The 13,762-nt window shown below is 39.5% G+C and overlaps 1 protein-coding gene across 1 annotated transcript; it reads left to right on the top strand.

Annotated features, from left to right (window-relative positions):
• Window positions 1–809: 809 nt before the first annotated feature.
• On the top strand, window positions 810–9,659 carry hif1al (hypoxia inducible factor 1 subunit alpha, like). Its single transcript, XM_029517577.1, has 11 exons — window positions 810–873; window positions 6,107–6,222; window positions 6,436–6,620; window positions 6,866–6,972; window positions 7,170–7,317; window positions 7,484–7,737; window positions 8,027–8,178; window positions 8,275–8,364; window positions 8,669–8,811; window positions 9,007–9,115; window positions 9,566–9,659. Exons 1-11 carry the CDS (start codon window positions 810–812, stop codon window positions 9,623–9,625), a joined length of 1,428 nt encoding a protein of 475 aa, XP_029373437.1. The 3' UTR covers window positions 9,626–9,659.
• The last annotated feature ends 4,103 nt before the right edge of the window (window positions 9,660–13,762 follow it).

The raw sequence follows: 13,762 nt of genomic DNA, 5'->3' as shown, positions 1-13,762 counted from the left end.
AATTTCTTGAATCACTGAGAAAGCAGTAGCAAACCAATTACACGGTCATCAGGCTGGTAACCATTTGCTTGAAGAGTTTCAGTCAGGATTTCGAGCCCATCATAGCACAGAAACAGCGCTGGTTTAAGTCTCCAATGACATTCTAATGGCTTCAGACAATGGATCAGCCTCCATACTTCTCCTCATAGAACTTCATGCAGCATCATGTTCCTGCCTACACCTGTTTGAATACCCCCCCACCGCCCCCATGCCTCTCTCGCTCGCTCTCTCTCTCTGCCACTCTTGACCCAACCGGTCAAGTCAAATGGCTGCCCCCCCTGAGCCTGGTTCTGCTTGAGGTTATTGCTCATCAGGGGATCTGTTGGGTCTCTTTAAATAATTTTATAAAGAGTTTGGTCTAGACCTGTTCTATATGTAAATTGCCTTGATGTAACTTTGTTATGATTTGGCGGTACACAAATAAATCTGATTTGATTTGATTTGAATTATGGGCAAAGCACATGATATGAAGATATTGATATTGATTTTCCTGTTGTTTCTTTTTCCTATCTTCTGCAACCTCAGCCTTATACATCTCCTTACAAACAACTTCCCTTGACTTTTGTGTTATTTTCTCTGTTCTTTGTTTTTGATTAATAAAAAAATAAAAAAATTCCCTATGGTGTGGTCTTTGAAAATGTGCAATGCATTGCTTGAATATGATTACACCACATATTTTTTCGTTTTCGCAATCTATGAAGGTGGTCATATTTTTCCTGCTGACTTTAGAATGATATGCTGTGCTGTAACCCCATGCAGCACACCATACCATGATGAAGACTATGTTCAAGGACAACAGAGAAAACAAATTGTTAGACATGCTGATCTATGAGAGTTCTATGCTGTAGTAAAGGAATTCATTTTGCAATTAACTGCATTTGGAAAAACAAGGAGTGTGTGTGTGATTTATTATGTATATGTAAAGAGTAAGTTTGGGATAGTTAACAGTGATAGAAATCCATATACTCGCCATGAATTGAAATCAAAATTTTATTGAACTCATTATATTGTGAGCCCAGACTTGTGTAGTTACTTGGAAAATAATTCCTCCTGCCAGTAAGTCTGTCAATAAATAAAAAACAACAACATAAAACTGAAAGTATTTATATTTTATTACTGTCAACAACTGTACTGGTTTAGTGAAGGTCACAGAATTAAAATTAATTCATACAGGTAGATACTGATAAGTAAGAATAGTTAACAAAATGACAGAAGTCCATTTATTTGGTATGAATAGAAATATAAATTGTATTTATTGGACATAGATTTCCTGTAAGAACAGTTATCATTATGTTGTGAGTCCGGACTTATGGCGTTGTCAGTTGGCAAATCATTGTTTGTCACCTGATTTAGGGCAGGCGTGACCCCTTCGTCCCGGTAACGACCGTAAGGAGGAGGGTTCACTATGAGAGTCTAGTTCCGGTTCCGGTTCTGGCCTGTGGTCCTTGTTTGCACAGAAGACTTTTCTGCACCGACATTTGTCCATGAGTGTGACCGGCTTATTCATATCAGTGACGTCATCAGGTGTTGGACCTGGAAAAGTGTGTGCCGTTTCTCACTTCATAAATTTTCAGTCTAATTGGTGACTCGGGCTCCGAACAGAGTCACTATTGTTATCCTGCGCGTTTATTATTCTTTTTTTTTATATATATTAAAGTTTTTATTCCTCTTCCGTAAAAATTTTGATTCGCTTCTTGTCGGAGGGCTTTCAATTTAGACCCACGGACCAAAGCCCATCATGTGGAGACTGTTTGGGATCGGTGTGCTATCCGTTTTCTGGGTAGAATACGATATTTTGGCGCCGTAAACGGCGAAAACGTGGCCAAAAAACTCTTATGAGAGACGGCTTTTTCAAACCTCTGATACTTTGGCATACATCCAGCTACACATTCCATTTTACCTTCAAAACGGAGGAAAACTTGTCTTTCAATTGGTGTTTTCATCTTTCTGATATCTTTTATACTTTTCAAACAGCAATTGTTCAAGCGTGATGTTCGTTTCACCTCATTTCTCCTGAAAGTTTTAATTTCCCATGTGTGTATTGCACGGAATGTTGGTGGCTTAGAGTGGAGGAATCGTCAGAGTGCGTGAGTGAGCTGAAGATTCTCTAAAAATTTATTTTTAAATCGCCCTCACGGCCACATAGTTTAAGGTACACGCCTCATTTTCTCCAAAGTAATAGAGATTCTTGTCCTCTCTTGAAAAATGTTTGTACTGTGGGACAAACCAAATTTGAACTGTGCCCCTCTCTCACCCCTCCTCTCTCCTATTACTCCCCATTAATTTTTCTCTGGCCGGAAGGAGAAGAGTTCACATTTTCATGTGTTTTTAACTCGCTCCCCTGTCCACATTTTACATCCTAGAAACACCAAAATACACACACAGCTTCAGACACTTGTTGTGGCGCTCAGTGTCTGCTCGGCTTTCTGATAGGAGTTACAGTTTTGTCACAAATTTCCTAAGAGTGAGAGGCTTGCCGACAGAAATGAATCTGTTTTCTAATGGGCTCTGTGAGAAGGATGACGCAATCCAAGCTCAGACAAACAGCTGCAGTCAGTGATGTCATCAGACTGCTGATACTTTGGCATACATCCAGCTAGACAGTCCATTTTACCATCAAAACGGAGGAAAACTTGTCTTTCAAATGGTGTTTTCATCTTTCTGATATCTTCTATACTTTTCGAACAGCGATTGTTCAAGCGTAATATTCATCTCACCTAATTTCTGCTGTTTCCCATGTGTGTGTATTGCACGGAATGTTGGCGGCTTAGAGTGGAGCACACTTAAGTTAGAGTGCGTGAGTGAGCTGAAGATTCTCTAAAAAATTATTTTTAAATCGCCCTCACGGCCATATAGTTTAAGGTATGCGCCTCATTTTCTCTAAGATTCTTGTCCTCTCTTGAAAAATGTCTTTACTTTAACTGTCAGACAAACCAAATTTGAACTGTGCCCCTCTAAAAGACATGATCACCCCTCCTCTCTCCTATTACTCCCCATGTATTTTTCTCTGCCCACAAGGAGAGGAGTTCACATTTTCATGTGTTTTTAACTCGCTTCCCTGTCCACATTTTACATCCTAGAAACACCAAAATACACACACAGCTTCAGACACTTGTTGTGGCGCTCAGCATCTGCTCGCTTTTCTGATAGGAGTTACCGTTTTGTCACAAATTGCCTCAGAATGACAGGCTCGCCGACAGAAATGAACCTGTTTTCTAATGGGCTTTCTGAGAAGCCAAGCTCAGACACACAGCTGCAGTCAATTAAGTCATCAGACTCCTCTGATAGGAGAGCAGCTGAACAACTGCTACCACTGACATTTGTGTTAGACTGCAGGACACATACAGATACACATACACACAAATACATATAGACACGCAAAGTCCTGACAGCACACACGCCGAGTCACTCTCAAAATTTCTGCCAAGGAATTTTTCTAGTTGATTGTGTAATTGTAGATTGAGTAATTTATGGACACAGGACAAATTGTTACACAGTTAAACAACTTGCTAGGGCTAGAGCAATTTTCTCAGTTTGATTTTATTTTCAATTTAAGGTCACAATTTATTTATTTATTTTATTTTTTGTAATCTAGCATCATTGGGTTTGTCATGATAAAACATTTATCAACAAGATAAGCAATATAATTCCCACCAATTTCCACACTAAGGCCTTATTAAAAAAAAAAAAAGTTGATGATATTGTTATAATGATTGTTTCATCAGTAAATTGGAAACTTATTTACTGGAAACTTACCACACATTGAGGGCAACACCTTTATCGTAAGATGTGACCTGTTTGGTATTTTGTAGCTAATTTTTGTAATTTTTGTAACTAATTCAATTCATACAAAAAAGTTTTTCACCACTGAGGCTTCAAATCCTCCTATAGTGAATTACTGCACTGGCATGAGTTGAATTTTGTGGGAGTGTAGCTCTAAATGAACACCTGCTATGTGCTGTGTTAACAGGGTTGCTTTCCTGGTTAAGTCTACTTCATTATGATACCTGTGGAGATGTGCTGCCATATTGGTTGTGTTGTCTGTTGATTTTGCTAGCCACATACATAGAAGCCTAGAAACGGTTATTTTCTTGAGAATGCAAACATTGACATAATTCAGGAGGAAACAAAGTATTTCCACACCTGTGATTTCAGGAAGGGTTCAGTTAATGTGTCGATGATATCAACAGCTGTCATGGTGTCGTTTAACTGGCTGCAGATTGGAATGAGCAGAGGTAATGTTGGCTTACTTCACTTTTCAACACATATTTATACTTTTTTCACGCTCTTGAGACTGGGAGGAGACATTTGGAGCATGGCTACAGACTTGACTCCACCTTTCATTTATAAATTTAAAATCAAATAATTATTTAAATTAATATCTGATTTGCAATCAAGTTTTGATATTGTCCAGAAGTTCTTTCGACATAAGAACTTAAGAGAATTTTTTTTTTTTTTTTTTGCAAACGTGTGTCTGTTTAACGTGGCATTGGAGTTTATTGCACAGTCACCAGGGGTGCGTGAGGGCAGTAGAGGGCATGGCTTTTTCAGAATGTGACGTGTACATGCTTTGGTAAAGCCCACTGTAGGCAAAAGCATGTAACCTTAGGCCTGTGAATGTGTTTGAGTATTGAGTGGTGATGAAATGCTGTGGATTTTTTGCAGCTTCTCCCCACTATTGTTTGTGAGCTGATGATAAAGATTCTGCTGGTGTAGCAAGTGTTGGCCTCCAGCATTTAGCTATGTTAGCTTTTTTATCAGTGTTAGCTCAGTCAGCTGCGTTAAGTGATTTAGTGCTGTTAGCTCAGTTAGCTGTGTCCTGAGGCCTGCATGGAATAAAGTATCTGCCTAACATGTGCAGATAATTTTTTTTTTCTTCCTGTGATACTGTGGGCACATGATAAAATGCTAAAGTGTGTAAAACAAAGCCATTAACAATCATTATACTTTATACTTTGCTGTTCTCAGTTCATCAGCTCTACTTGATGCTTTTCATAACAAACCAGGCATAAAGAAAAGAGTAATGTTCACACACTTCAGTCTAAAGAATATTTTTCATGTTGGGGAATAACACGAACTGATTAAACCTATAAATACAGCAGTTAGCCCTGTGCGTAATGTTGCACCATGGCACTGCTGGCAAGGCTGGAGGACTATGCCAGTGGCAGAATTAGGAGGGAGAAGGTCTTCAGGGACCATAACGACTTATTGGCCCATGATAATGACTGTCTTATGAGCCGTTTTACATTCCCTATGCTCTTGGATCTATGTTGAACTGGGTCTAGCATTAGAGAGGGCAATGTGCTGGAACCATGCCATCCCAGTGTAGACACAGGTCTTCACCCCGTTTTTAAACATGCAAAGCACTAATGTAACCTCTTCAATGAGGTCCATGCCCGTGCACTGTCAGTGGTGGAGTGGCCATCCACCTGCCTCGACCGATTGGTTTGAGTGAGTGAGAGAGAGAGAGAGAGAGAGTTGATAAAGACAACTAAAGGTACATTTTTTCACAATTCCTTTTAATATTTCTGCAATGTCAACCCTTACATTTCTCATTTGTCTCAATTCCTCCATCAGGTTGTTGATTGCTTGTATTGTCTCCCTTTGTAGCTGTTCACAGCTGCAGCAACCTGTTGCCACTTTACTTCTTTTGGTTTGTGATTCTGTTGCTGTGACTTCCAAACAGGATGGTTTTTCAGGCCTCCACCTCACCAACAAGTGTCTCCACTTCTGCCTCAGAAAATGTCCTTTTTTTTACCTTTTCTTTCTGCCTCCGCCATCAGTTCCAACAAGACTGAGTCTCATTTTATATGCAGGCCACATTCATAAGGTGCTTTGCATTGACCATTTATGGTTAAAAATGGTTGTGACATGAAGCCGACACAGCTGTGCACACTTGTAGTCAGCCTTTGATTTATAAAGGAATGTTTGCTTTAAGGTTGCATACACAGAATTTTATAAATCTGAATATTTTCTGGCACACACAGACTTTGGCTTTTGGGCGTACACACACTTTTAGTCAGGATCCTCTGCACAGTTTTATAAATGTGGCCCCTGGTGTGTTCAGGTTCCAGTAAAAAATTCCAGCAGGAGCAGCAGAGAGAGAGAAACTTCTTCCTGCGAATGAAGACCACTTTGACCAGCAGGGGGCGGACGGTCAACATCAAGTCTGCTACATGGAAGGTTGGTGTTACTAAGTAAGACACACACACACCGAAACAGATGAGACACAGAAACCAGACATATGGACAGACAGATACGCAAACATTTCCTGACTTTAATCAAGCTATGATGACCCAAAGTCAATACTTGGGATTTCTCCATTCTCTTTATTCTGTTAGTATGAATTAATCTCTGTCTCTGGCCCAAATTCCATCCCTTATCCTGTCCCCCCAGGTCCTGCACTGCACAGGTCACATAGGTCCCTTTGGGGATAGCTTTACATCTCCCACTGTTGGCAGAGTGATGACCCTGCTGTGTGAGCCTGTCCCTCACCCATTCAGTGTGGAGTTCCCCTTGGACACCTGGACCTTCCTCACCCGCGACAGCATGGACCTGCGCTTCACACACTGCGAGGGCAGGTGGGAGGGGCCCCTGCCTTTCTTGTGATATTGTAACACCCCCCCTATATTTCATTTGAGTACAAACCAATGAACACTTTTATTCTCACACTGATTTTATTTATTTATTTACCAATTAACATTTGACCTTAAGAAATTTGCCTCATATTTCTGACTTTTACCTGCAGCTATGCTTATTCTGCTGTTTTATTTTAACATTTGCTCTACTGTCCATTGTCCTGAGTTTATTTCTTATGTGTTTCCAGGGTGACAGAGTTGGTGGGATACAAATCTGACGATCTGATTGGTCGCTCAGCTTATGAGTTCCATCATGCACTGGACTCTAAACATGTCAACAAAAGCCTGCACACATGTAAGTGTGTGGCATTGTTTTGAAACTGATGATAACCAGCCATCAAACATCGCTGAAACCATAACAGGGGAAAATCTGAAATGTTCCCTTCTAAATTTTCATTGACTGGATGATTTGGATCGTCTTAGTTGAATGACCGTGGCTCAGAGTCTCTGTCTGGCATCTGTCTTTTTTCTATCCATGTAACCATGCTGCAGTATTGTCCAAAGGTCAGGTGAGCACCAGCATCTACCGTTTTCTGGCAAACAGTGGTGGTTTTGTGTGGGTGGAAACTCAGGCAACCATCCTCTACAGCAGCAAGACATCGCAGCCTGAGGCCATCGTTTGCCTCAACTTCATACTCAGGTACTTCAACAGCACCTTTACTGCTTCCTCAGCTCAGTGATAGATAATGATGATGGACATGATGGATGATGAAGTGGGAAAACTAAAATAAAATATCTGACACACCAATGTCTGTTTTCTTCTATTTCTTCTTCTTCTCCCACCTCTCCTCCTCCTTGTTCTGCAGTGCCGTGGAGCAGCCAGATGTTGTTTTCTCCCTTGAGCAGATCCGGCTGCAGAAATCTGAACCTCAATCCCCAGCACTCCCACCAGTGTATCATGGGATGTCTGTTGTTTGTGATTCAGGCTCTGAGCTTGTTACTTCTCTACTAAAAAGCAAACCCTGTCAAAACAAGGATGCAGATTTGAGTCCCAGTAGCCCCAGCGAGCTTATTCAAGTGCCTTGTGAGGCTGAAGACCCTGATGTACTGCCACCAGGAGGTTAGACAGACCAAAGACTTTATCCATGACCAGTTGCGATGCCTCTTTAGCTCCAGCAGAATTAGATGCTCTGCACCTTTCAGCTTAGTCAGTCTCAGCTCAGCTAGTTTAGTCAGCAGTATCAGTAACACTGAGACCAATGGGAATGTCATGTTAATTATATATTATATTGTCTAGCAATATAAATTGTGTATTAATTACTATGCGTTGTTAAGGAAAGAATGTGAAGATTGGACTGTACTTGAGTCTCATGGTTTGACCTGAGACATTCATTCTCTTTGTCTTTTAGGGTTTGTTGAGCTCTCCTTTGTCAGTAAACCCAGTCCCAACTCTCTGCCTGACCACCCTCAGAATCTGTGCACTCCTCAGCTGCGACAGCTCCTGATGCCAATTTTCAGCCCCGTCACCCCACCTTCAACATCCTCATGGCACTCTGAGCTGGTACAGAGGAAACTTGAATTTTGCAATTTTATGAAACTATTTGTTTTGCTGCCTGATTTAACGTCTGTGTCTGATCTCCATTAGAGCCCCTGTGAGGATGAAGATGAGGAACTGATGGATGCCAACAAAGTGGAGAAGTTCTTTGCCATTAGGTCAGACGGTCAGAATAAAGATGAAACACTGGAGGTAATAGCAGAAAACAACCAGGAACAAGTGTGGTGAAGCATGAAGCCTACTGAGGTCTCTGAGAGCTGGATATTAGACATAGATATATAGATATAGATATTCTATTAATCCCAAAGGTTAAATGGAGGTCAAACTCATCACTTGTTTGAAATCTGCAAAACTAGCAACCATGTCATCAAAATATTGATATTTGAAACATATTAAAAAGAAAACTAATTTACAACAAACTGAAGCTGTCATTTAAGATCCTTCCTTGAACTTGACCCTCCTTGACTTGAATTTCCTGTCTGTCTGCCCATCTCAGATGTTGGAGGGGATGGATCTGGACATGTTGGCTCCTTACATCTCCATGGACGATGACTTCCAGCTCACCTTTCTAAACAGTTTACCTGAGAAAGCTGAGAAGCCTTCATTTTTGCCTGAGTCTACTCTTGTGAGCAGGAAGCGGTGAGATGGCATCCTCTCTCCAGAGACATGAACTTCTAGATTGTCAACAGCAGGCGGTATCATGATCATATGATGAATGAGGATCTCAAAGCAGTACAAGACGGAATCTGTGGAGCTAAAGCCTGATATTAGGTGTTAAAATAACAAAACAACAAATATTTGTCATGGGTTTAAGACTGTCTCTGTCTCTTTCAGGAGTCATAACCTATCAGGGGATGAGTCTTCACAGCTGATAGGTCAGGACAAGAGACAGAAACAAGATCCTTTTTCTGTAGGAGAACTTATCCTCAGCCACAGGCTCCTGGTGAGAGAAAGACTAAGGAGTAAATGTGTTTAGCAAGCCATTCAGTTTATGAACAAATACAAATGTCAAACACAAGCTTTCAGGTTTATGTTCCTCTGAATGGGAGCATCATTTAAAAAATGAACACTAAGTTCTATTAAAAACTTGACCCTAGAGTCTGAGATGATAAACTTGTTAGGAAATTGTTTACAAAAGTAATAAATCACAGGAGGAAGAGGAAGAGGGACATTTTCCTTCTTCCTCCTGTGGACAATCCGTGGAGCTGCCACCTGAAGGTTGTTAGATAGAATGAACCATATATATATATATATATATATCCTAACCCTAACCCTCTCAGAGTTCAGGGTTGAAGTGTCATGCTGAACAGATCAAACTCTGCTCACTTTACAGATCATGTTAAAATCAGGCCTTTGAATTGATTGATTATTGTGTTTGTCTTGTTCCTCCTAGCCATCACGAAGGATGTATTTATACACGGTCCTGACATGTCACCGCCTAGCTGGCCTCTGACTTGAATGCCTGTCAATCAAGAGTCAACACCTGAGCACACCCACAAACTGCACACACCAAGATGTCTGCACACGGACATAGACTCATGCACTGCGATGACACCAACCTCAACACTCATAGCTGAACCAGGACAGTCACCTCTGTTGCAACTTAATCAGTCTGGGAAGCAAGCTGTTAAACAACAGCTTTGATACTGCTCTGTTGTCCTTCTGGCTTTGCTCCTTATCATTGATTGAAAGTGGAAAAAGCAGCTGGTGCCAACACATTTTCATCCAAAAGGGAAACTGGCATGAATCAGATTTTTCTGTGTGACAGAATTCATTACATATAATATGTTCAATCACGCAGTGCCTTTGCAGGAGTTCCCATTGTACCATTTCTTGATTTTGAGCCAAAAGATCTGTGTGTATCAGTGGCATTTCCCTCTTTTACCCTACTTTTTAAATGACATTAATGATGTATGTCCTTTTATTTGACACTCCTAAGGAGGGAAAACTTGGTTCACACAAAAGATAAGGCCTGGACACACTGACTCAGACCAACCAGGAATCATGTTGATCTGTGCAGACTTGATGGATTTGATTATTTGAATTATTTTATTTTTTCTCCATATTGTTAAACATCTGATGAAATAGACAAACACTTAAAATTAGTTCTATTCTCGGTAGAAATGTAGTGAAACTAGTTTTCTTGTTTTTATCATGGATAAGTATACTTCAGTTATTTCCCATATCAAATTCTCAAACTGAAAAACTTTTCTTTTTTTTTTTTTTAAGCTCTGTGCCTTTCATCACACAGCCCCAGTTGTCTCAGGGTCTCCCCCAAACTTGCCAGTGATTTCAAAATGAGGGAGAAAATGAACCTTCCATAATTTCTTTGGGTTTGACTATTGAACTAAATAAAGTGTTACAGCTGATTCTGCGTGTATCCTCTGATACCAATTTACACTGTCTAACCGGGAAACCATTCTGTGTTTTTTACTCCACGGTCTGATTTCCAAACCCTGTGAATTACCAATTTCAGATTAACAACACTTGTAGAGAAAATAAATTCATGTACCATAATTTTTGGAGGATCAAGGTTCGTTATGACCTTAATTAGTTTTAAAAGGTAAAATTCATAAAATTATTACTTTTCGCAGTTTCAGTTTCAGTTTGAGGTAAGAGGGGCCTTATTTTCTTCCCATAACTCCTCCTTTCCTGCAAACAGACCCTGTTGTAAGAGTGAAGGTTTTATACATGGTCGGCATATCGTTTCTGGAAGCTGTCTCGACTTCATTCTGTCGTTCCTCTCTGGTTTCAGTGTTACTTCCGCTGCTGGCTAACCACTTCCTGCTCTAGCTAAAGTGTGATTCTGGCAGAAGATCAAAGGTGATCAGAGTTTTTACCTCTACTCCTCCTTATTTTTGATATTTGAGCATTGATTGGAAAATAGAAAATGAAACATCTTAATTTCGGAACATTTATTATAACGACACATAAGAAAGTAAAACACATCTACATGTTGTATTGAGTCATAACAGATTACCCATTGCTTGAACACTATAGACATACTTAAGCCAAAGTAACATAACTTGAAGTTGGTGTAACTAAAACAAAAGCACTGCTTTGCACTTTTGTTGCAATTCTGCAATACACTTGCACCTGCACACTACATACTATTTCATATATATAGTAAGACACTTTGTTAAAAAATGAAATCTCAGGGTACTATTGTGAAAACATCTATTCAAAATACAAAACAAAATGGGTAATTGAAAATACTTAGAAATTTTGGCCTGATTCTTTTATTGGAAGCCCAAGACTGAGTTGGAGAAATCTTAAATTCACACACAGCAAAAGCACTGGAGTTAAAATCCTAGTGTTAAGCCATTTTAGAGTGAAGTGTTGAGGCTGTGGTGTTGTTTCTGACGCAATGAACTGTGTGCTAGCGAGAAAACATGTCCATGTGGACATACTTTTACAGAGTTAAAGGTATCCAACACCTGCGGGTGTTGTTTTCACATCCGGGCACTTGGCGAGGCACACTTCCGTTAGAAATCTAAACGACAGCCATATTCTTTTCGCAGCAAAGAAGAGACACCACGCAAGCGACTGGTAATATAAATCACTGTGTTGTGTCTGTGTGATGGCTCAATATTTCAAATACAGGAAAATTGCAATATTATTGTACATGCAGGCTAAGCAGACATGCCATGGCATGCACCTGCCACATGTTTAATGCTGGTTTAATAATGGTTTCAGCTGTTAAAAACAACGCAGGCGTCGTCATTAGCAAACAAATATTAATAAACACATGAATAAATTTATGTATTTGTTTTTTCTTTATGGCCACAGTAAAAAAGTTAATTTTCCAGGTGTCATCGCGGAAAATTATTTAAATTTTCACTTAACTTTATAAGAGATGCTGCTGACCCTGAGGACACCTGCACTTTTTTTTTTTTTTTTACTTTATCTTCTTATCTATCTTATGCATTTATCTTTAACAAAGATAAGTGAAAGATTAACACTTATGTTATATTGAAATTTTGAACAAAAGAAAAAACTTTATTGACCTATTTATTTGTATAAGTTTACAATTAACTTGAAAAGACATGCTGCTGAGCCTGGGAGCTCCCTGTACTTTTTGTTAGAATTTTAAAACAAAGATGTCTATTGCCTAAGATAAAAAAAAAAACAAAACAACCTTTGACATGTTGTAAATCTGATAAGCTGCTCAATAAACATGCTTAAAGGCATTTAAATGAAGTGTTATAGTTTGTGTTACTCAAAGTTTTGATGCCAATATTTTAATTAGAAGCTGCTGATTATGAAAAATTCATTTGTGAAGGTAATTATTTCAATTTGCATATGACTAACAAGTAATTTTACCTGAAGTGATTTAAAAAAATTTTTTTCTGATTTAAATAAATAATCAAGTGGTACTCTAACTCATCATTTAGTGAGGGAGAAGTTTTCCACAGACAGACAGACAAGATTTGTGTGGAAGATGCTTTGGGAACCAAGGTGGATGAAGCTGTTTCAAGGGCGTAACTTTGGGTCTACCTCGGTAAGAATTAAGTAGAAACTCACTGTGACACTTTTACTCGACGTGGTTGCAGCTGTGTACTTGACTATTTATGCCAAAATGACACAGAAGTTAATTCCTATTATGTTTAAGCATTACCAAGAAGACCGTTATTTTGTGTTTGTGCCAACTATCTATGAAAAAAAGAGAACATTAGATTAATCAATTCCATCACTGTATTGACACCAATAAACTACACAGAGAAAATGTCTTATGCACAATTCATGACAACACTCAATACATCATAATACAGGGTGGCACACTGGAGTGCAGCTTGCACCTTTATTCTGAACATGGCAAACTCCACATATTGGTGGGCATCACCAGTTCAAATAAACAAAATCCAAACAAAAGCAGGAAAAAAGTACAGTAAACCACATATTAAGGTATGTTACAACATATTTGATTAGAACTTAACACACAAACCATACAATGCCAAGTAATCGACAAATAAACAGGTTGCTATACTGGTGTCTATTCTGCCAGCAACTAGCAGACTATAGATAATGTTGGGCTATTCAGATAAAAGCACCAAATACCTGATTGCTTCTTGGTGTAATAGAAATGAACTGGGTACACACTGACTTCTTAGTTAAGAGATCCAATTTGTCCTGATTGATGTGACACACTGCAACATGGTTTAGCCTCTGCTGTGTCATAGTTGTGCGTAACCAAGTCTTTAATCGTCTAAGAGCACTAAAGCTCCTTTCTGCCTCTGACGATGAGACTGGTACCACAAGGAGTAACCTCACCAAAGTTTCAATTTCAAATGGCAAACTTTTGAGAATTTTTGTTGCCTCTCCACAGGAACTGTACATGTAATTATGTTTAGGTAGCTGGATTTCCAGCAGCTGGGCATGAATTTCTGGGTAGTCATATCACCACAGGGTCAATATTTCCAGAATGCAAGATATTCTCCAGCTTTTGCAGGGTACCCACCTTGCTGGAAACGTTCTGTGAACTGTGTGTATGATGTACCTTCTAAAACTCAAAGCTATAGTATTCCATAAGAGTTTTAGGACTGAAACCATCTCCACTAAAGCGCTTGGGTGGTTGTCGAACTCTTGGCAT

The sequence above is a fragment of the Echeneis naucrates genome, chromosome 13, assembly GCF_900963305.1.
Source record: "Echeneis naucrates chromosome 13, fEcheNa1.1, whole genome shotgun sequence".
In the NCBI taxonomy this organism is placed as follows: Eukaryota; Metazoa; Chordata; class Actinopteri; order Carangiformes; family Echeneidae; genus Echeneis; species Echeneis naucrates.
The sequence above is the reverse complement of the archived record's forward strand: the minus strand, read 5'-3'. Positions and strand labels throughout refer to the sequence as shown.